Genomic DNA, 21,300 nt, shown 5'->3' with positions numbered 1-21,300 from the left:
GCCTTTCCCTCCAGGACACCCATTCCAGGCTGAGCTAGGTCAGCTGCAGCCAAATGCTGTTACCACCCTCACTAGCCATCAGTGAGGATAAATGAATAAAACGGCTGTGGAGTACTTAGACCAACCTGTTTGAGATGGGATAGAAAAAAAAGAGAGAAGACTTGCACAGTTTCAGAACTCCTTGCGCAGATACCCATCCTCTGCTAACCTAAACACACAGCATTTACGGTATAGCAATAACCAGCCATAGTTAAAGGTGAGCTGTTGAGAGCTCCATGTGTCAGGGGCACTATTAGAACTAGAGGAGTCACAAGCAGGTGCCGTGTGTATTGTGAATCCATGATTTGTGTTTCAGCTTCTTCCTGTGAGACTTACGAATACCCCCAGCATGGTGGCAGCAGCACAGTTCAGTCAGCAGAGTCTGTGAATGACGGGTTCAACTCATATCTGGTAAGCTGATGCCACTATCACCCACTCGTCAGTGTGTGTCATGTGTCCCCCTCAGCCACAAAGGAAGTGAGTCTGCCATCCATTATGCAACACACACATTACATGCCCCAGGACTGGCTTTGCCTCCAGTACAATTCCGACCGGCCCCTGAATGCGCATGGAGGATGCCATTTTGTTCTACAAAATGGCGTCCATACAAAGTACTTGCCAGGTCATGCCTTCCATGGCAAGTGTAGAATTTTGTGCCTTACTGAAAATGTCACTGTGACTCCGCCACGGCTGCCAGCTTGGGGACCTAGGGCTTGAGCTGGCTCCATTGACTCAATGCAAGTTTTGCTTTGACTTCAGTGAAAGCAGAATTGCAGCCTTCGTCCTTCAGCTCATGCTGGAGCCCTGGAAGTCTGGTTCAACCCTGGTGATGACCAACTTAACAGTTGTTTCCTAGTAGCTAGATAAGCTCACACTATTGAGAACTGAGATTTGATTTGGATGCTTACACAAACCGTAAACATCCTGCGTTTTAACCATTCAAGCAAACTACAAATGGAAGTGGTGGATTCTCCATCTCTTGACGTCTTCAGGTCACGACTGGATGCCTTAATGGAAGATGTGCTTTAGCCCAGCACAAGTTATGCAGGGGTAACTGTGTGAAATGTAAGAGCCTGTGATATATAGGGGGTCAGACTATATGATTTAATGGTCTTTTCTGGAAATATAATCTATGAATCTGAATCTATGATTCTGCAGAGCTGGGCTGGAAATGTTGCCAACACAGACTCTATCATGAGAATTCTGATATTTCCTGCTTCCTTTTGAACTGGAAATACCATTAAACCAGCCTCTTGCACTGCATTTCTGTCATGGCTGGAGCCAGGACATGCAGAGATACATGAGAAACAGAGTTAGCTGAACTATTTTCTAACCTCCGAGAAGGTTCAGTTCAGTTTGAAGTTTGCGTGAGTTTATCTGGATGGATTCCACCATCCCATCTTTAATCCCCACCCTGAACTTGGAGCTCAGTGAGATGTTTTGATAAAGATCATTATCAGAGCTGTGTGCAAAATTCACAGTGGAAATGAAAAAGCTCATTTCTGAGTTTGCAGACCTTCTGCAATCATGCTCTGAGGCCACACAAAGGGGTCCAGATCTGGGAATTCAAACCATCCTCCCAGCTCAATATCCTTGTGATACTCAGTGCCTAACTACAGCATCTTGAAAAGCCAGAGTTCCTGAGCTGGAGGAATTGAGATGCCGAGTTATTTACAGGCCATTATAGGGACACTGTAAATCCAGTCCACCTCACAGCAGGCTGTTCCAACCATCCCTGTGAGGGAGCCAGTGTCATAATGGGAGGTGGCTAAAGTGTAGTGGAAGGGCCAATGGATGGGCCCTGCCTTCCAAGAGAGGTAGAGGAATCTGATCATTCCTCATGTAACGATGTCACATCCGGAAACTGGATAGAGTTGTGGTTGGAGACATGGTCACTAGAAATACTGATAGTGGGAAATGTGGTGAGGTAGCCTTGTTTACTTCCCTACTGGCTGTGAAGTTGGGTCTCAATGGACATCTAGACGAACATCCACAGAGTGCTGGGGAGGATCCTGGGGTTGTGGTACATATTGGTATAAATGACATAGGGAGGTGTAGGAAGGAGGTCTTGGAAGCTAAATTAGCATGCTGGGGTTAGCGCCACACCTGGGCCAGCTAGTCAGGGAACCATCAGGGTCTCAACGCGAGGATGAGAAGATGCTGTAGTGGGGAGGTTTAAATTTATTAGAGATTCCTTAAGGAAAGGAGGAGACCTGATACCAAAGGGATGGGTTTCACCTTAACCCAAGTGGAAACTAGCGCAGAGGGATTATTAAAACCAGGAGCTGGGGGAAAGCTGACAGGAGCTACGGAGCACTTGGGTCAAGCAAAGACACTCGCTAAGGAGGACAGGAAATGTCAGCTCCTTGGGGCAGGGATTGTTTTCTCTTTCCCTGTTTGGAAAGTGCCTAGCATACCTTAGGCAATGCTGGAAATCAATTGTAATATTAAAGGTAGCTCTGCTTCTCTCTAGCACTAAAGGCTAGCCCAGAAATTACAGCTGAATGGGAGCAAAGAAATGTTGAGAATCAACACCAGAACTCCCCTGAACTGGGAACTGTTTGACTTTCAGATCCAAAGGCTGACGTGAATTTGGCAGCTTTGATCCCATCTCCAGTGTAAATGTCTGCTCACTGTGATAGGGAGGGATTCAGTGGTGAGCTGGAGCCGGTTCGCACCGGTTCTCTAGAACTGGTTGTTAAATTCAGAAGCCCTTTTAGAACCGGTTGTTCCGCTAGGGACAACTGGTTCTAAAAGGGCTTCTAAATTTAACCGGCCAAAAGTGGTGCCTTAGGCGCCGACTCCACGGGTGCTCCAGCCCTGGAGCATCCCAGGGGAAAATTTGGTGGGTGCAGAGCACCCATCGGCAGTTTCCCGCCCCACCCCCGGCCCCAGCTCACCTCACCTCTGCTCCGCCTCCACCTCCTCCCGTGAATGCGCCGCCCCACTGTGCTTCTCTGCCCCCCAGGCTTCCTGCGAATCAGCTGTTCGCACGGGAAGCCAGGGCAGGCTGAGAAGCAAGCGGCAGCTTCACACTCAGGCCCAGGGAGGCGGAGGTGAGCTGGGGTGGAGGACGCGAGGAGGGCCACCCGCGCCGCAGCAGGTAACCCGGGGGGGTGTGCAGGGGAACCGTTCCCCGCCCCAGCTCACCTCCGCCACCCTTGGCCTGAGTGGGAAGCCACGGCCTGCTTCTCAGTCCTCCCTGGCTTCCCGCCAAACAGCTGATTCGTGGGAAGCTGGGGGCGGCGCGGAGAAGCAGAGCAGGGCGGTGGGTTCAGGGGAAGAGGCGGAGCGGAGCGGAAATGAGCTGGGGCCGGGCACGGGGTGGGGAGCTGCTGGTGGGTGCTCCGGAGCACCCAGGGAGTCGGCGCCTAAGGCGCCACTTTTGATGTGATCAGTGGGGAAGCGGCCGCTCCCCCTGCTCCCCCCCAGCTACGCTCCCCCGCCCCTAGGAACCAGAGGGACCTGCCGGATGCTTCCTGGGAGCTGCCCCAGGTAAGCACCACCGGGACTCCCTACCTCGCCCCCCAGCAGGTCCCTCTCGCTCTTAGGGGTGGGGTGGGCACCCACTACGGTAGCCCATGAGACCCTTCTGCCCGGTTCTGGGGGCAGTCAGGGGACAGGGGAGGGAGGTGGATAAGGCAGGGGTCCCAGGGGGGCGTCAAGGAATGCTGGGGGGTTGGATGGGGCAGGAGTCCCGGGGGGCAGGGGTGGGCAATGACCCCTGCATGGGGTGAGGAGGGAACCCGTTGTTAAGATTTTGGCAGCTCATCACTGGAGGGATTATACTCTGGAGTCTAGGCCACAGTGAGTTACACTGAATACTGCTGCTCGTATTCCATACCACACTAAATATCCTCTTGACCCTTGACTTCCCTGTGCTTTGCAGCAAGCCAGAGCCGCAGTGGCTCGCTCCCACAGTGCTGACTCCGAGGACAATTATGTCCCAATGAACCCAGGCTCCTCATCCCTGCTGAACATGGAGAAAGCGAATGACAATTCCCAGAATCTCTACATCCCCATGAGCCCTGGTCCACACCACTTTGACCTACTGGGATTGTCCTCGACGACCCTCCCAGTCCATAAAGGAGGAGCCATTTCCCAGTGCCACAGGCGGCTGAGCGAAATCCAACCCCCTCCGGTCAACCGCAACCTCAAACCCGACCGGAAAGGTAAGACCAGTTCCTTGGACAGAAACTCCTGTACTTGAGGGGAATCTTCACAGGAACTCTGCCATGACTAATTATAATACTTCAGACAGCTGAATAGAAGTATCAGATTGTGCCACATAACCATGGGGGAACAGTGGTGCACAGCCTCCAGGCAAACACGGGGAAGGGCACTCACTGCCTTTCAGAGCCCTCCAGCACATATTGACTGCCACAGCCCTGTGCGGGGCACTGCTCCCTGCCCCAGCACAGCCAGCCATCTGCACGGGCCACTATTAGAGCAACTCGGAAAATGACTTACGGAACAGAATATAAATGTCTAAAAAATTAAACTTTTTAACCTTTTTCCAAATCAAAATTTTGGGGCAAATTTTTGTTCCATGAGAAAGTTTGGTTTTTCAGTTTGAAGGGGCGGGGGGAGGGGTGAAGGGGGAACACTCAAGTTTTGGAATTTACCATGAAACAAAAATTCCAATTTCTGAGCAGCTCTAACCAGGATCTGTGTACAGAGCCTTAGCCCCAACCCCTCCCCACTCCTCTTCCATCTTCAGGGATGACACAACCTTCATAGCCCTTATGCACAATAAGTGGAGTTCTTCCTGGCCTTTACACAAGGCCCTATAACGGGGAAGGTCCTTGCTTTCCCCCTCCCCCCGCATCCCCGCAGAAGAAATCTTTCCCATAGCAAGTAATCTGCATACCAAAAAATGTACCTTCAAATCAGGTACTTGACACACCGGTCACGTGTCACTATGGGCCTACTAACAACCCCATTGTCTTCAAAGGGAGCTGGATCAGCGCTCCCTTTATAGCGGTGCATGGTCTCTCCCCAGAACCTGCCATTATACTGAAAGGTCCAAGTGGGAAATACAGAGCTCCATCCTCCTCATGTAGATTAGGCCACTGGGCACCACAGCTCTCTTTGAGAAGAAGGTGGTGTTGTGGTTAAGGCATTGGTGTCTGGCACTGTAGGTTCAAGCCCTGATTCTGTCTCCGGCTTCCTGTATGGGTAAGGCTCTTAGTCCCCCTCTGTGAAATGGGGATACCAGTTCTGTTTTTTCTTGCTATGGGTACTTCTACCCTTGGAGCTGGCAGTGTAATTGAGGAAACATTCCCATGCTAGCTCTGACTGAGCTAGCGCACTAAAAATAAAGCGCAGCCCGTGGGAGGGGCTAGCTGCCCGAGGTACGTGCTTGTGCAGCGAACCAGGCTAGTTGCATTCTACTTTTAGCGCACTCGCTCCATCAGAGCTCACACGGGTATGTCTCCTTGTTCTGGAAGTTATACCTCCCACTCAAAATGGAGACATACACTATGAGTATGTACAGCGCCTAGCACCATCTCTGTAGCCCCTGCCATAACACCAATAATCATCTGAGTTCAGGAAACAGCAGGAGACCTTTTAAGTTGTCATGTTTTTCGATTGTCGTAACTGATTAATTAACCATTTGCTTAAATTCACCATTTTGAAAATAAAAGAACAGACTGTAATTCAGAGCAACTTGGAAAGTCTCCTGGTTTCTCACACATTCAGATGGAAGCTGCAGCCTGGGTGTTGTACCGCCCAGTGCAGTGGAGATGAAATGCAGGAATTGCTGGGTAAATTCTCTTGCCTGTGTTACACAAGAACTCAGACTAGATGATCTAATGATCCCTTTTGGGTGTCAAATCTATGGCTCGGAGATACTAAATGTGTGAGGGTGCTGTTCAACAGGCATGAGGTGCCCAGCACATGACAGGATTAGGCCACTAGTCTGTGTTTTAAGAACATAAGAACAACCATACTGGGTCAGACCAATGGTCCATCTAGGCCAGTATCCTGTCTTCCAACAGTGGCCAATACCAGATGCTTCAGAGGGAGTGAACAGAACAAGTCAATTATCGAGTGATCCATCCCCTGTCGTCCACTCCCAGCTTCTGGCAGTCAGAGGCTTAGGGTCACCCAGAGCATGGGGTTGCATCCCTGACCATCTTGGCTAATAGCCACTGATGGACCTATCCTCCATGAACGTATCTAGTTCTTTTTTGAACTCAGTTATACTTTTGTCCTTCACAACATCCCCTGGCAACAAGTTCCACAGGTTGACAGTGCATTGTGTGAAGAAGTATTTCCTTATGTTTGTTTTAAATCTATTGCATATTCATTTCACTGGGTGACCCCTAGTTCTTATGTTATATGAAGGGGTAAATACCTTATTCACTTTCTCCACACCATTCATGATTTTATAGACCTCTATAAAAGTGGGGGGGGGGGGCGATCATCCACATGGCTGTGGAGGCCTTTGCATTTTATTTTTTAAAAGACGGTGATTTAGTGTTAGGGAGAACTTAAAGAACATGTTCACTGATGAATAAATCCTCCTTCTGCGATAGCAAAGCCAACGCCTCTGGACCTGAGAAACAACACGGTCATCGATGAGCTTCCCTTCAAATCGCCCGTCACCAAATCTTGGTCCAGACCTATGTGAGTAGACTGGGGGGAGTCTTAACTCCTGCAACACCACCATGGGCCAAGCTCAGGCCGTGTCCACATTAGCTGGACTTACTTAGCTTCAGGGTGATAGATTGTGATGGCATAGCTAATTCACTAGGAGCCACATTCTAGTCTCAGTAATAACTATGTCGTTCTGGAATATGGTTATTGCAGTCAATGGAGACGCTGGATTTACACCGGTGTGACTGAGAAGTAACTGACCCTAGATCTCCAGGGTAGTCAGCACCAAAAAGACCATTCGGGTTCTTGTTGTCCTGGTCTCTTTAACATCTCTTGCTGTTACGGGGATGTGTCTTCTATCTTGCAAGACTTGCATTTTGATTCTGAGCTGGAAATGGGCCCCAGCTGCAAAGTCTGGAGCCAGATCTGAACTTCCCTAAAAGCTTGAGGATGTCTGGATTCAGGGTTTTGGCTTGGTCCGTTTTATAAGCAGGGGCCAGCTGCAAAGTTTCAATCTGGATCAGACTTTCTCAAAGCATGGTGATGTTCAGATCTGAAATTACAGTCTTGGTCCCAATTCTAGCTCATCCAGAGAAATGCATCAGCATTTGCTAATTTTCTACCTGATGGTGTGATAAAACTCTGTGAATACAGGAGAATTGTCTCAAATTTGACATTGAAATCCAGTGCATTACAAAGTGCTAATTACTAACAAAAAGTCCAATGGTTAATCTCACTTGGAGATTGTTGCCTTTTTCAGAATTGTGCATAACCCAAACCACACCTAAGTCAGTGACTTGATCCAAACTCAGAGCCAGGGTAGTCATTGGCTGGCTGAGGTTTACAAAATCTTTGAGTGAACCCAGACTCAGCTGAACCTGGAGTCAATATATGGTTTCATATCAAAACTAGCTGAAGCCCACAGTGTCAGTGCAAAACAGGATGGAACTCAAAAGGTTTTGACTGAGTTTTGCTTTGAGGGCCCTTAAAGCAAAGCTCAGCTGAGAGGAACTCTGCAAATTGAAACTAAAGAGCTTCATACCAAACCCTCTAAGCCAAAAGTGCCAGGATTCACACAACTCCAGTTCTGCCAGTTCTCTAGTTCATAGTCTGACATTGTCCTATATGGGGACATTGGCTGTTATGACAGTTATAATAAATTGGATTGTTTGGAGACTGACTGCAGGGCATGAGAGCTGTGTGCTCAGATCACTACATTAGGAAACATACAGAGCTTGGGTTTTGATTGACAGGACGCCTGACCCCACAGCAGCTAATGGATTTTTCCCTTATCGACTAATTTTATGACCCTATTTTACTGCCTGGCAACCAATAGCTTTTTAAGATGGGAACTTCAGTAACAGACTCTGATTGCATTATGTTATTCCTTATGCAGTAATTAGATCTGGTTGACTGAAAACAAGATGAGGCCTTCAAGGTCTAGCCTGCCATCAAAATGCAAGTAGGCTACTGCACAGTAAACGCAAGCTTGAAGCTGTGATTAGTATGGAGGGGAAATGGCGCAAGAAGCTCGGAGGCTCTATGTGCCATCATATGGGGATTGCAATTAAATACATCCTGTGAGATAAAAGAGTTTATGGAGCCTGGACTCTAGTAATATGGTAGCAGGAGAATTGGGGCTACATAAAGAAACATGGTGATATTAAACAGAAATGAGGCAGAGCTAAAGGCCCAAATCTGGACCCTCCCTGGACTATGGGAAGGTTGGGTTGTGGAGACAAACTTTATAAATGGTCCTTCTTAAGTGGCACCAAAACCCTGGATTTCATTCATGAGCTGCAGGAAAGTTCAGACTTGGAGCCCAGCTCTGCAGCTCTGACCCATCCCTAGTAAGTGGTGAGCAGTGGGGTCCTGTGGCTGTAACTAACTCATTGGCACCTCTCATTGCAGCCAGACTTTCAACTCCAGCGCCTCACAATACTGCCGCCCGGTCTCCACCCAGAGCATCACCAGCACTGACTCGGGAGACAGTGAGGAAAACTACGTGGCCATGGTAAGTCCTGTTAGGACTGGCAAGCTACCTATGTCCTGCAGTGACTTGGGCTCTATAAATGCAAACCACGGTGTTTGCGACCGTGGTGTTAAAGATACTCAGATCTATGGTGATAAGGCCAGTATATATCCTTATATGGATTACAAGGCGTTTTTTTGTAACATGGCATTCTAACGTATCTATATGAAACATCCTATTGTTTTTTAATTATTGTTTTACGTTGTGGAAGCAGAGAATGAGAGTGGACACAGACATACCGTGTGCTTCTCCCTCCCACACCAGAAAGCTCAAAAATGACCCTCCCTTTATTAAGTACTACTCTACATCATATCATGGTCCTCTCTGGGAACTGAAGGACCAAAAACTCTATTATTTTAATGCCATGCCACATTTTATTGTACCTGCTTATTTTTAGACCCTTCTCCCACAGGAAGTGCTGGCATTCTCTGACTGTGTGTGGGACAGGAGCCATCCATCTTGCCCCAGGCATGAAAAGACAGGTTCCCAGCTGCTATAACAAGTGACGTTGATGAGACAGGAGAATTTGTGTCTCTTACAACGCTGCTACCCCATGACCTATTATTAATCAATTGTATTAAAGCTTACACAGAGCTCTTTGTCATGCTGGGAAATGTATTAACAGTGTGTACACATTTCCCAGACCTGAAGAAGAGCTCCGTGTTAGCTCGAAAGCTTGTCTCTGTCAACAACAGAAGGTTCAATAAAAGATACCACCTCACCCACCTTGTCTCTCTAATATCCTGGGACCAACATGGCTACAGCACATTGCATACAGTTGTATTTAACACTGTTGATTAAATCTACCTGCAGTGCAGTGTAGCGAAGTGTAATGATGATTCTGGGCCCAATTATGGCCATGCTAAGGCCTCCTTCCAGCAAAGCACTTAAGCGTATGTTTAACTTCAGGCATGTGAGTAGTTCCACCAAAGTCAATGAGACTGCTCAGGTGCATCCAGTTAAGCATGTGATTTGGGCTATAGGACCCCACTGAATTCAGTCCACTGTGCTGTTCTCATGGCTCCTGACCCAAATTGCAGAGGGGTAAGTGAGGGGGGAATTCAGGCCAGGCTCTCCCTTAAAGTTCTACCAATGATGGATTTTGGTTTTAGGTCCTTTGTATTCTCCTTGTTTCATTAACCCTTTTTTCTCCCACCTCTTTCCCACATTAGCAAAATCCTGTTTCTGCTTCTCCGGTTCCTAGTGGCACCAACAGCCCAGCAGCAAAAAAGAGTTCAGGAAGTGTGGATTATCTAGCCCTGGACTTCCAGCCAAACTCACCTGGGCCACACAGAAAGGTATCTTGGCTTTTTTAAAAAATGTTTAATTAAATATTATATATTTTTAATGATTTGAAGCCAGCTCAACAAACAACAGGGGCCCGATGTTCAGCGGCGATAAGGAGGCACTGCTTCAGTGATGTCAGTAGTGTTGGATCCATTTAATCCACCTGAGGATCTGGCCCTGTATATTATTCTAGGCCAAATTCTGCCCTTACTCACATACCTGCAGCTGCACTGGAGGTGTAACTAAGACCATTGGAGGCAATGGCTTTTATGGCTGTAAAGGAGAGCGGAATTTGGCCCACCTACTATAGATCCTATATTAGGCTTAATTCAGCTTTCACTGAAGTCAATGGGAAGATGTCCCTTTCTATGGGAGCTGGATTAGATCCCCTCATTCCTTTCTTACATTTTCAGATGCAGGATCTCCAAAGTGCCCTGGAGTAAATGATCCAAAATGACTTGTGATTTGGATGCCCAACTTGAGACACCTGGAAGGGGACTGCTTTTTAGAAAGTGCTGAGCACCTAACCATGGAAAATCAGGCTTCCCTTAAGGTGTATCAAATTGAGCATCAAAATCACAAGTCACTTTTGAAAAATGAAGTCCCTATCTATGAGCCAAATTCTGCAGAGCCAATTAAGATGCCGCCAAATGAGGACTAGCCAGATGGACCAGTGATGGGAAACATCAGCAAAATGGCTTCTAAGTAACATGTAATGGAGTTACTGGCTCTTCATTATGTTCAAATCTGCATCTTAAATACAACGCACCTGCATGGTGTATAGTGTCTTCCATGCCAACTACATACATTACAGAATACAACAATACACATACTAGAGAGGTGGCATAAAGCCACAAAAATCTAATCTGGATCCAGTTTAAGATTTTCTGAACCTCCAAAGTTTGGATCTGGGATTTTTGATTGTGTTTCTCTAAAAGAGTTAAGCAACTGCAGAGGGACAAGAAACTTAAAGTACTCTGAAAAGCAACTATGTACAAACGGCATCTTCTCACTCAGCAGATCTGCTCCTTCTGTGAATTTGGAGCCACACCTGCTTCTTTGAATGACAAAAATAATCTTTTACTCCTTGTTAGCCCTGCAGAGCCAACACAGCTAAGAGATGGGGAGCTAGATTCTAGTCTTTCTACTGTGTCACTAACAGTTGCATACTGAGAAGGAAAGAACCCAGATGGACTCTCAGATCCCAGGCTGAGTTTGCAGCACTGGCAGTTAGAAAGCAATATTGTTTTGCTTGTAAACTGAGCACATTTGACACAGAGTCACTGAGAGACAATAAACATGGAAGCCCATGGTATCGTTTTTACACTCCTCTTTCAGACCAGGCTCTCACTTTGGGCCTGATCCAAAGCCTATTAAGTCAATAGGAGTCTTTTGATCAAGGCCTCATTAAAAAATAAGAGGGATCTTAAGAAGGCATTTGCAAGTAATGTAAATAAAGAGCTACCAAGGCTGAGATATAGGCAGGTGGTTCCAGATAGCAAGAGCTGCAGAGAAGAAAACTCTTGCAGTACGAGTGGTGAGATTGTATGAGAGGACAGAGATGAGGCCAGCAGAAGCAGTGAAGTGGGCTAGATGTACTATCACTATGTCACTCTGTGTTCTCCTCCCCTGTACCCAGCCCTCCACATCGTCAGTCGCCTCAGACGAGAAGGTCGATTATGTGCAGGTTGACAAAGAGAAGACACAAGCCCTGCAGAACACCATGCAGGAGTGGACCGACGTCCGGCAATCAACAGAGCCCATTAAGAGCATGAAGCAGTAATGGACGGGACAGATGGGGACAGCCATCCAGACAGGCAAATGTCCAACGGGTTTTCCCAGGCTGGGGTTCCCCTGGGTATGCGAGCTCACTTTGGGGTTGCATTTCTACAGTACAGTTGTTTGGGTCTTTTTTTTTTTTTAAGAAACTTAATTTCAGGGGAAGACTTGGCAGATATTGTTTGCCAGTGACAAAGACCAACTACTTGCAGTGGCTGGGTTTGTGCTGTTACTTTAGCGGCTGGATATACTGTTTAGGAACTTAAAACTTAGCAATACTGGGCTCACAAATGCCCTGCATGTCTTTTGCTTACAGCTGTTATTAAAGCCACCTTGTACCTGCTAACACTGTAGTATCTCTCTCAGTCTTCTTCCGTACTGTACACCTGAACTGTGCCGAACGTATACTGCTTTGGTGGCGTCCTTTACAGGACACGGATTCCCGCTCCATACCATATGGTGGTCCTGACCTCTTCAACCTCTTTAAAAACAATGGGCAACCGCCAGGTCTAATTTGTACTCGTTTTATTATCAAATCGCTTGTAAATAACAAACCGACATGCATTTGTAACCTGGCACGTCTCCATCAGGCGGCATGGCTTGCATGCCAATACCTGTGGCCATTCTGCAGCTTGTAAAGCACCCAGACTGACCAACTGGTTGAGACAACCTTAGACCTCCAGGGCTAATCGCCCCTCCCCCACAGCACACACATAATGTATCAAACAGCAAGATTTACTAAGGTCTCTCTTCTTTTTAAATGGGTATTGTTGGCGGGGTGGAGTTCAAAGCTCCCCAAAATTAAAGGGCTGGCAGGATCAGCTTGTGAAAGCAGAATTAAAGGACTAGAGGCTTGAACCCAATGGGAGTCCTTTCACTGACTTCAATAGGCTCTGGATCTGGCCCTGAGGGCCAACTTCTGCCCAGGGCAGCAGCATTTGCAGCCCCATTGGGAGACAATTCTGCTGCCGTTGAAGTCAGCAGAAGCTTTGCCATTGATTGCAATGGGAGCAGGAAAAGGCTCCCCTGAGTCTGAGTGGAGAATTAGGCCCATGTGTGACTTGTATGGCTTAATGATGAGTACGAGGGATGGCATATAAGGCTGTCGACAAGGATCTGGAGAGCGTAAATACTGTACCAGGGAAGGAGTGGAACTGTTTAAGAGGCCCAAGGAGGTAGAGCTAGGTGTGTAATGCAATGGAGTTGAGTGAAAGAAATTTAGGCTACTGGTGAGATCTTCAACTGGGGAATAGTCTCCCAAGAGGAGTCAGGGCAGTCCCATCACCTGAGTAATTTAAAACTGGCTCAAATAAAGCAGTGAAGAACGTGCTGTAGGAAACAACTGTGCACTGGGCCCTAAGAACTGATCTGTGCCTTCTTCCCCCATCTCTAGTTGCCTCAGTCCTGTGGTTTGCACAGTGCGCTGCCTCAACACTGAGTCAACACTACAGTAGCAATTGATGTTGATGAAATTAGCAATCCTCAGCTCTAATGAACAATGAGCACCTAGAGACATAGGGCGGTGAGCTCCAGGGTCTTGTCTGATCCGGCACTTTGGGTTCATCTTCTTCTAAGCACTTGCCCCTCTGAGAGGAGTGAGAAGGAAAGGAGAATCTATTGCCTGGATAATAATCGGTAAACGCATGGATAACAATCCATGATGCCGTAACAATATGGAGGAACAACGATTGACATTTAATGGTCTGATTGCCAAACAGAATGCTAGAAACATGCTAACCACTGATTTGGACAAACAGCATTGCTATAAGCTAAGAGTTAACAGAAGGATAAACCAAGAGGTTAAGATAATAAACGCAATGATTAAAGAACTCAGAGTACCTATTCTGCCCCTACTCCTCCCCCCTCCCATTGGCGGCAGGGATGGATGACAAAGAGTGAGATTTTCAAATGGGCCTAAACAAGTTAGACACTACAGCTGGCCAGAAAATGGAAATCCATTCCCATGAAAAAGTTCATTTTTTGTTTTTATACTTGTCCTGAATTGGGATCAAAAGTCCAAAATGACATTTTCACAGGAAGGGATTTTCAGGAAGTCAGAGGGAGAACTGAAAACGGCATTTTTTGGCTTCCCATCTGCCCACCCAGGAAGAAAGCGAAACAGCAGAAGCCTTCCAGGCCCACAGCCGGGGAAGTGACATTTTGATTTTTCCAAATGGAGAATTGAAAAATTTTGGCAAAATTGAAATTTTCCCACAGAAAAAAAATTGATTTTTGAAAAAAGGGCATTTTCCATCAGAAAACCATTCTGATGGTACATTCTCAACCAGCTCTATTAGGCACCCAGTGCCCACCGAATGTGCTAACTCTGGCTGAGTAACATTTGTGGGGGATTGTCAAGAGAACATCACATATATATTGTGTGACACTGACGCAAAAGCAGTAGAATAGTGAACATTGCAAGGCTGGTTCTAAAGTCATAGTGGTGCCAATCCTGGTTCTTTGACTGTAGCCAGCACTACTATGATGCATACACAAACAGCATGCCTGTGAGGCAGGTATCACGATGGATGGCCAATATACCTCTATAAAATCGTGCACACATCATGAATACAAGTAAGAGCTGTGCATTTCCTTGCAGCCTCGTGCTCAAATGACTGCCAAGCTGTAGGTGTGCTGAACTAAAGCCACATACAGACACTACCATCATCAGCAGGGGATAGAATGCAGAACTGCCAGCAACAAAAACACAGGTCCCTACCACGTGAGCAAGAGGAGTTTCTCCATTAATAGTAAGTAGCTGGCTACTCTAGTCACAAGGGCTAGCTATGAGAGGGAGACATGATAACACACATGCACAGAACCAGTGTATTACAAATGCACGGTCATACCATGATACTTGCAAACCCTTTCAAATTGGAATGCCAATTATAAACAAACCCAAAGCCCGATTATTAAAAGACACACAGTGAAATGTACAAGAGCACACCACAAATAATATAGCCCAGGCTGACACTATAACTGACACCATTCACATTTCTCCAATGCCTTCATTACACGTTACACAGGCATTTGCCTGAATTGTATAACTCCTGGTGCAATCCTGGAAGCATCATTATGAACGACACTAGGCCAAATAAAATGTATCACCTGGTACTATGGGGCTTTGGGGTGCTCCCACTGTATGCAGAACAATACACATGAAGGCTGAACGCTCTCTGCTCCCCAGGTAGGGCTGAGGTCTGTTGGCAGGGCAGGATGGCGGTAAACCTGTGCCCCTGGCCCGTGCATCCATAGAGAATGTCTGTCTCCAGGACTAACCATCTGGAGCCTTTTAACAGACATTAATTAATTCTCCCTGAGCCTGTACTGACTTATTCACATTTAGTGTCTGCTCCAGAACGGGTGACAAACAGTGTCAAGCTCTCTCCCAATAGTCTATAGTCAGCAAGCTTCATCTCAGGGGTCATTCCATCCAAGGGCTTCATGGTAGCTGTCTGGGTGGAATTTGTCCCTGCGCAGAGGGCCAGCATGGGGGGTCTATGTCCCGCCTAAGCCCTACTTTGAGATAGGGTCCTGCTGTGAAATTGAGGTCTAGCCTCGCCTCCTGGCTCCAAAGGGCAGGGATGTTTGGCTCCAGGTTTTTGTGAGCCCAGTCAATGTGCTCGCTATGAGGAATGCCTTGGAAGGAGAGTTAAAATACCAAGCCATGTTTACACATCGAGAGGGGGCTCATACAACCCAAACCATTGTCAACAGTGGAGCTACACCTGGTTATCGGCCAGTGTAAATAATAGGAGAATCAGACCCATCAGGTGCTTTAGCCATTCAACCCAGGACAGAGGACCCAGATGAAGGCCCTCAGTGGGGTGCAGGGCTTTGTCTGGACTTTCTAGTTTGGGGTGCATTTCACTTTGAGTGGGGAGCGCAGCATTGCCAACGTGTTTGTTCTTTTTCAGTTTTTAAATAAAGTTCCTTCAGCATCAACAAGAAACCAATGTCACTGCAACACTTTTAATAGTGGGGGTGCTGAAAGCCAGCCCCCTTTCCCCTGTCTGCCCCCCCATCCCACCCCCAGAGCTGGGGCCAGAAGCAGGGTCATGTCTCCAGGAGGGGGGACCCAGACAGGGGTAAGGGGGCTGAGGCTGGGGGTAGGCACGGGGCCAGGAGAGGAGCCTAGGGTGTGGGGCCAGCAGCCAGGACCCTGAGTGCGGGGCTGGGAGCAGAGCCTGGCAGAAAACCTGGGGGTGCTGCAGCACCCCCCGCACCCCTAGTTGCCGCACCTATGCAAGCAACAAAGTAATTATTGCTTATTATTATTGTTTGGGCATTAACAGCTCTTCCAGATCTGCCCCTCCCCGCATCCTGCAATGAGCACGGCATGACCCAAATGGATCCCATTGTATGATGCTGCTCTTTGAGAACATTGTGCTGCCTTGCAAAACTGTCCTGAAATTTTACCAACCCAGGCACATCGTCTACTCTCCTTCCCTTTACCCTGCAAAAGGCTGATGATCATGAAAAATCTATTAGGAAATTTTGCAAGGCTGCCATGATGGTATTTTACAGGAAAAATAAAGCAGGTGTCATAATGGGTCCAAATAAGAAGAATACTAATCACTGTGGTGTTGCAGGAAAAAGCTAATCGAAGGGGCCAGCGTAGATCTCTGTCTTTCATAGGATTGTGAGGGCTTTATTGCCAGCAAGCTACTCTGTCCCGGAAAAAAGCATCTGACTCTTTCTGCCATGAGACAATGCAAGAAGAGCATGATATGTTGCACTTCTCTAGCTCCTTTCATCGTAGAGCTCAGTGGGCTTGGTCCACAGACATCAGTGTAAAGCTTCCCATTACATTCAATAGTCCCATGAACAGGATCTTGGCACCCCGTGTCGCCTAAACATTGCAGCACTGTGGTACTTCTTGAGACCCAGGAAGTGGAAATAAATGGAAACAAAAGCAAAACTGATTCAGCCCTTCTCATTGGGATTTGCAAAATGTAACAACAAAAATGGCATACACACTGGGAAGCATTTTTAAAATTCTTTCAATTTTAATGCTCTAAAAATATTATCATTAACACAGACAAGACTCTTTTTTTAACACGATATGATTATTGGCCTCACAATGTCCCTTTAATTTATTAACCCTTCAGGTTCATTTCACCCACCAGCAGACTGCAGCCACCGCTGGTGTGCATCACAACAACTATTTTAACAGCACACAGCAGTACCACCCCACATTTTAGGACAGGCAGACCTCTCAAAAAATGTGATTATTACAGAGCTGAAACTGAAGTCAGCTTCAGACAGGAAACATATAAACTATTGGGCCTGATCCAAAGCCTATTGAAGTCAATAGAAAGACTCCTATTGACTTGAATGGATGTGAGAGCAGGTTCTATGCTCATAGTAAATGGATACATGCCCTACCTGTGTGACTTGTAGCCTGCGTGCACATATACTCAGAGCTTTGGGCATTCACCAGAGGATGCATGATCAGAAATTTATTTTCTTTTCACATCTGCGAGGCTGGAGAGAAGTTGAACTTGCCAAATGGCCACATGCTATTCGGATGCTACTGTATATACTGAAAGTCAGGGAGCTGAAACAGGAACAGCCTTTGGCATGTTATGACTGATGTCAGTGGCAGGGCGGCTAGAATAGCAGCTGAGCTGTTCTGTGTGGCAGTCCTATTGTGCAAATGATTGCTTTAATTCCACACCAGAACATTCAGTCAAAGGCAAAAATCTCTAATGTAACACTGTTGTGACTGGGAACAAGACTTGGAACTGGTGATCAAAGTTTCCCACCTTGTCCAAGTAAATTTTTAGTACATATGTGTGTGTGTTCAGATTTACTTTTAAGGCAGCTACAGACATCCTGAAACTGCTGGGTGCCTCTGCTGCTCTGCTCAAGGGTGAGCACTCATTATGTTCTCCCTTTCACATTGTTCAGGAAGGGGGCACGGTCCTCACACCTTCGTTGCACAGTACTGTGCACGTAGTCAGTGCATATTCAATAATAACCTGCATGCTCTGTGCATTATGGTGCTCTGCCTTCAAAGAAAGGCACTTTTAGGGGCCGAAGTATGTTGACCTGCTATCGGTGGCTGCCTTGACAAAAGAACTCACTCCTGGTGTTCAATCCCTGGTGAATGTTTGTGCAGCACTTCTGCTTAACCCAGCCTGAAAACCAACGGCTTTAAATGCATGGGCATCAACGACGTTGCCCAGAGGGAATTGGTCTATTGCGTCCCATCTGCACTGGGACAGCCAAGGAAGAGTGGCTTCTTGGTTAGATCTGGGTATTTTAGGGAGCTCAATGCATTGAAAATAATTAATCTTAACTGCAAATGAAAGGCTTGGCCTGATTCTCATGCCAAGGCCTCCCGTCTTTGTCATCCCACCTAGAAAAAAATGACATGTGGTGATGAAGAGAGGTTGAATTTTTGTCAAGCACTGTGTCATTTTTCTTATTGTTATGATATAACAAGATCCTGGCACAAAACCCTCAGCCATACCGTGCTCAGCAGATATTTTTTAAGGACGCATGTATCCGAAAGCACGTATCACTTCTCGCAAGTTACCAGCTATGAGCTATCCACGCCCTTGGACTCCATTAACTGCCTGTAGCTGATTTGCTTAGGGTTGACATTCAGTGTTGGGTGGGAAATGAATTGCTTGCTGCTAGAAACGGCTTTGGGTTATAGAGTTAGGCTTACGCTGAAGTAGGAGAAAGAAAAGGAGTGGGTGTATTGTACAGGGGAGGAGTGGCGTGATTCACAGACAGAGCCCAGCTCTCGCTCTGTACAGTGTGGTTGCTGTCGGCTGGGGTTTGGGATGATTTAAATCAAGCCAGATGAATTTAGAATGCTGTGCTTAGTCATGGACACCAGCCATTTAAAGGATTCCCTGGCCTGTCTCTCTGGGGAATTATGTAAGAGGAGGAGCAGGTCCTAAGGGTCTGAGAGTAGACCTGGATATTAGGCCCATCCTGGTCCTGACACTTAACCCCTTCCTTTGGGACCCCCTCTGCCTGAGTTTCCCCCAGGAATAATAAGGGGTCAACAAAACATACCTGACTCACAGGGATGCGGTGAGGATTGCTAATGAGTTAAAGCCCTTTGAAAACACAGGCCCTGACTCTGCAAAGGGCTGAGCACCTTCAGCGCCACCATTGATTTCAGTGGGGAGCTGAACTTGCTTGGCATCCTGCAAGTTTAGCCCCATCCAGCTGTGGGCCCTTATCCCATGAAGTTCAGGTGAGCTGGTCCTACAGAACGCCAGCTGTAAGCAAGTGCACACTTGGTAACAGCCCAGAGGTGGCCAGTGAGGAGCCCTCACCAATAGACAGTATGGCACAGAAGCGCAGATTCTTAGAGGTGCTTTGGAATAGGGATAAACAGCCGCCCAGGTATCTGCATGGGAATGTTGTAGCATTCCAGGTGATCCCGTTTCTGTGTCCCCTTTGTCTGTGAGGAGATAACATGGCTGAGACTCGGCGTGTAGTTCCAGAGCTTCGTTCCAGGCCAAGAAGGGCTCTTCTCCCTCTGCCCAGTCTCCTGTGAGGAAAGAGGCCAGAGGCCATGCAATTCCTTCAAAGCCACTGAGATGTAGAGGAGTCTTTCCACCCTCCCAGCAGTCAGCTCAGAGAGAGGAGAAGCCCCAAGCCCAGACCTGGCACAAGGGGAGTCGCCCCACAATGTCTGTATCAGCAAGATGAGCAGGGACTGGGAGTCAGGAGACCTGGCTTCTCGCCTCAGCTGAGCCAGCCACTCTCTGTAGCCTTGAGCAAGTCTCTTGGGGTCTGTATACACTGTGATAAAAAAAACCTATGGCACCGAGTCTCAAGCCCTGGGCAGCTGACTCAGGCTCCGGCTGCTGAGCTAAAAATAGCAGTGTAGATGTTCGGGCTCTGGCTGGAGCCTGGGCTCTGAGCTCCTCACCCACTTGCAAGGTCTCACAACCCAAGCTCCAGCCCAAGCCCGAAGGTCTACCCTGCAAATTGATAGTCCCACAGACAGAGTCAGCTGCCCCAGGCCAGCTGCAGCCATGCTGCGGCGTATTTGTTGCTGTGTAGACTTACCCTTACTCTTGCTGTGCTTCAATTGCCTGCCACATAAAATGGAAAAGGTGACTGGACGGGCCTCAGTAAAGTACACTGAGATGCACAGGCAGCTGGTGCTGTGGAAGTGCACGTTGTTATTATTATTTATTGATTGCCCGTTGCATTATTGGGTGACGTGTTGTGAGTGGGCAACTTTGGGATGTGATGTCAGGAAGTGGGGGTCACAATTATTTCATGACCCGCCTGCAGCTCTGTTCAGTTACACAGTGGTTCCCCTAGTTCTGAGTGCACATGGAAACCAAATGGTGAGAGACAGGTGTTAGTTAGTGTCTCTTGCTGTGAAGGGTTTTTGGTGCTTTAAAAGAAGCCAGAGAAATCTCCCAAATCTCTAGAGCATGCCTTCTGCCCCAGGCGCAAGAGAACAGGCTGGTTTCTGCAGAGGTGGAATTCACACGTTGATTCAATGGTGTTACACTCATTGTATCCCATCTTATGATGTAGCTAATCTGCTAAAAGCATGAAGTTCAGACCCAGGTGTTGTGAGTTTTACTTCCCTATTGCAGTGGTTACTTTTGGCTGATAAATTGTGCAGCTCCACGGGGGACGTGGACTGGATTACCCTGAAAGAGGGCAGAGACGGTAGTGTCCTGCAAAGATCCCAGCTACATTCCTGGCCAGGCCTTTGGAACAACCAAATAAAATGTTGGCCCCCAGTAAATCCTACCCTGGTTTTATACAGAACCAGGTGCATGCTGGACAGGACTCTAGTCTCTGCAGTGTGACTGCCCATGCAATGCTAACATGATCAATAAGGCTTCTACTAATGTACCTCACAATCAAGCCGCAGTGCTTTGTTTTAAGGAGCTCCCAAGAGACAGAAAGGAGTGGAGATTCCCCACTAAATATATGTGTATATGAGCTCTGTTTAGAATCAGCCCGAAGTCAGCACTGGCATCTGTACAGTACCTTATTAGGTTTCCTCAATGTAACATGTATGAAAGAGGACCAATGCTGAATGGCAGCCATAGCTGTGAGTGGAGAGAATTCTGACCTACCCACCCTCAAGTCATAGGGACTAAGTAAATTTGAGTTTGTAAATGTGAAGACTGAAGGACCCAAGTTGCTGTCCCTGTATCAACCACTTCCTTAATTCCACTGCAGTTTTTCCTTTCAGTGCTCTCCTGCGCTATTTCAGTTCAAGTACTTCAGATCACAGCCGAAAAGCACTAAGATGCTCTTATTTATGCACTGATATTATGACTGTTAATGATATTCCTGCAGCTTGACAGCTGTAGTTTTATTAAATCATTTCTTCCATGGCCATGTCGGTGGCATCCGTCCCTCTGTTGGTCTGTCCTCTGTCTCCTGTCCTCTTGTCCATCTCTACAGTTCTTTGGGCTGTATTGTTGATAAGGTCACCACAGTGCTGGTTCCCATGGGAAAGACCCGATGTTAAGGCTTGTAGGGCTGCCAAAGTGTCATGAGATATTTCCCAAGCCAGCCCAACGTCACCCCATCGTAACATTTATTCCCCT

At 47.3% G+C, this 21,300-nt stretch overlaps 1 protein-coding gene across 5 annotated transcripts in view; it reads left to right on the top strand.

Moving 5' to 3' along the window:
* Window positions 1-12,610, top strand: part of GAB2 (GRB2 associated binding protein 2) — a 179,983-nt gene extending 167,373 nt beyond the window's left edge. For all 5 annotated transcript variants that reach the window (XM_073335669.1, XM_073335690.1, XM_073335685.1 and 2 more), the window contains 6 exons: window positions 356-450; window positions 3,929-4,211; window positions 6,582-6,672; window positions 8,554-8,656; window positions 9,847-9,972; window positions 11,601-12,610. In XM_073335669.1, the coding sequence (XP_073191770.1) occupies window positions 356-450; window positions 3,929-4,211; window positions 6,582-6,672; window positions 8,554-8,656; window positions 9,847-9,972; window positions 11,601-11,744 (842 nt within the window). In that variant the 3' untranslated portion in view covers window positions 11,745-12,610. The remainder of the gene's footprint in view (window positions 1-355; window positions 451-3,928; window positions 4,212-6,581; window positions 6,673-8,553; window positions 8,657-9,846; window positions 9,973-11,600) is intronic.
* The last annotated feature ends 8,690 nt before the right edge of the window (window positions 12,611-21,300 follow it).

The sequence above is a fragment of the Lepidochelys kempii genome, chromosome 1, assembly GCF_965140265.1.
Source record: "Lepidochelys kempii isolate rLepKem1 chromosome 1, rLepKem1.hap2, whole genome shotgun sequence".
In the NCBI taxonomy this organism is placed as follows: domain Eukaryota; kingdom Metazoa; phylum Chordata; order Testudines; family Cheloniidae; genus Lepidochelys; species Lepidochelys kempii.
The sequence above is the reverse complement of the archived record's forward strand: the minus strand, read 5'-3'. Positions and strand labels throughout refer to the sequence as shown.